This window comes from Triticum dicoccoides, unplaced genomic scaffold (genome assembly GCF_002162155.2).
Source record: "Triticum dicoccoides isolate Atlit2015 ecotype Zavitan unplaced genomic scaffold, WEW_v2.0 scaffold188852, whole genome shotgun sequence".
Lineage (NCBI taxonomy): Eukaryota > Viridiplantae > Streptophyta > Magnoliopsida > Poales > Poaceae > Triticum > Triticum dicoccoides.
The window spans coordinates 1-1161 of NW_021229361.1; the positions used below are offsets into that span (position 1 = coordinate 1).

General features: G+C 62.3%; 1 protein-coding gene across 1 annotated transcript; it reads right to left on the reverse strand.

The window, feature by feature from the left end:
• Positions 1-6: 6 nt before the first annotated feature.
• Positions 7-1157, reverse strand: LOC119344827 (cytochrome P450 89A2-like; the record flags this gene model as incomplete). Its single annotated transcript, XM_037615158.1, has 1 exon — positions 7-1157. A coding segment is annotated over exon 1 (1151 nt), but the record flags the coding sequence as incomplete, so codon positions are not given.
• Positions 1158-1161: the final 4 nt, after the last annotated feature.

The following is a 1161-nucleotide window of genomic DNA, read 5'->3' on the forward strand; positions in this document are numbered from 1 at the left end:
TCAGGCCGGAACTCCCGCGCCGCCGGCCACACGGTCTCGTCAAGCCCAAAGTCGGACACCAAGAAGTTGATGTCGACGCCCTTGGGCACCATGTATCCACCAATCTCTGTGTCGCTCTGCACGCCGTGCGGGAAGACTAAGTGTGCCGTAGGGTGCAGCCGCAGCGCCTCCAGCACGATGGCTTTGAGGTATGGCATCCCGCTCAGCTCCTCCTCGCTGAGCTCAGGCTTGCCCCTCACCTCCTCGTACAACTTGGCTTGGACGTCGGGGTGGTTTACGAGGTCCGCCATGATCCACTCCAGCAAGGCCACTGAAGTGTCGGTTGAGGCAATCATGAACTCGGAGCAGAGGCTTACCATCTCGTCGTCCGTGAGCGGGCGACCGCCTTCTTCTGCCACACGCAGCTCGAGGAGGGAGTCGGCGTAGCATTGAGCGCCATTGTGGCCGCGGTGCGCGTGGATCAGCGGCAGCATCAGCCCCTTCTGCCTCTCCCGTAGCGCCACGTTCAGCGCCCACTCCTTCCGCAGTAGCCTCTTGGTGATGGGCTGGAAGATGGATAAGACGGGGAACCTGCTGATGCCGTCGGAAATCTGGAGCTGCATCTGTTGCATCTCATCCAACGCCTCTTGGCCAAGCGTGACGCCGAATGTCATGCTCGTGAGCAGATCGAACAAACAGCGCGCCATCAACGGCCTCACCGTAACAATGCCCTGGGACGCTGCATCGCGATCGCGGCGCAGCGAGCCAACGAGCGCGTCGCACACGCGCTGCCTGACCGGCGCCAAGAGCCTGACGCGGGACGGGTGCAGCGCCTGGGAGTGCAGGTTGCGGCGGACCAGACGAAAATAGGGCCCAAGGGGAGAGGCGGACATGGAGCCCCCTAAAAACAGGGTAAAAAGCTTGCTGGGCGGTGGGCGGGTGTCGAAGTTGCCGCCGCCCTTGACGAGGGCGCTATGCGTGAGGTGGCGGTCGGCCACGAAAACGAAGGTTCGCCCGAGACAGACGGAGACGATGGGGCCGTAGCGGGCATGCAAGCTGCGTAGCACAGGGCCCAAATGGTAGATCGGGCTCTTAAGCATCAACAACAACTTGGCTATGAACAGCAGGGCTGGCGGACCAGGTGGGAGTTTCTGGCGCCCGCCATGACGTTTGAGCATAAAG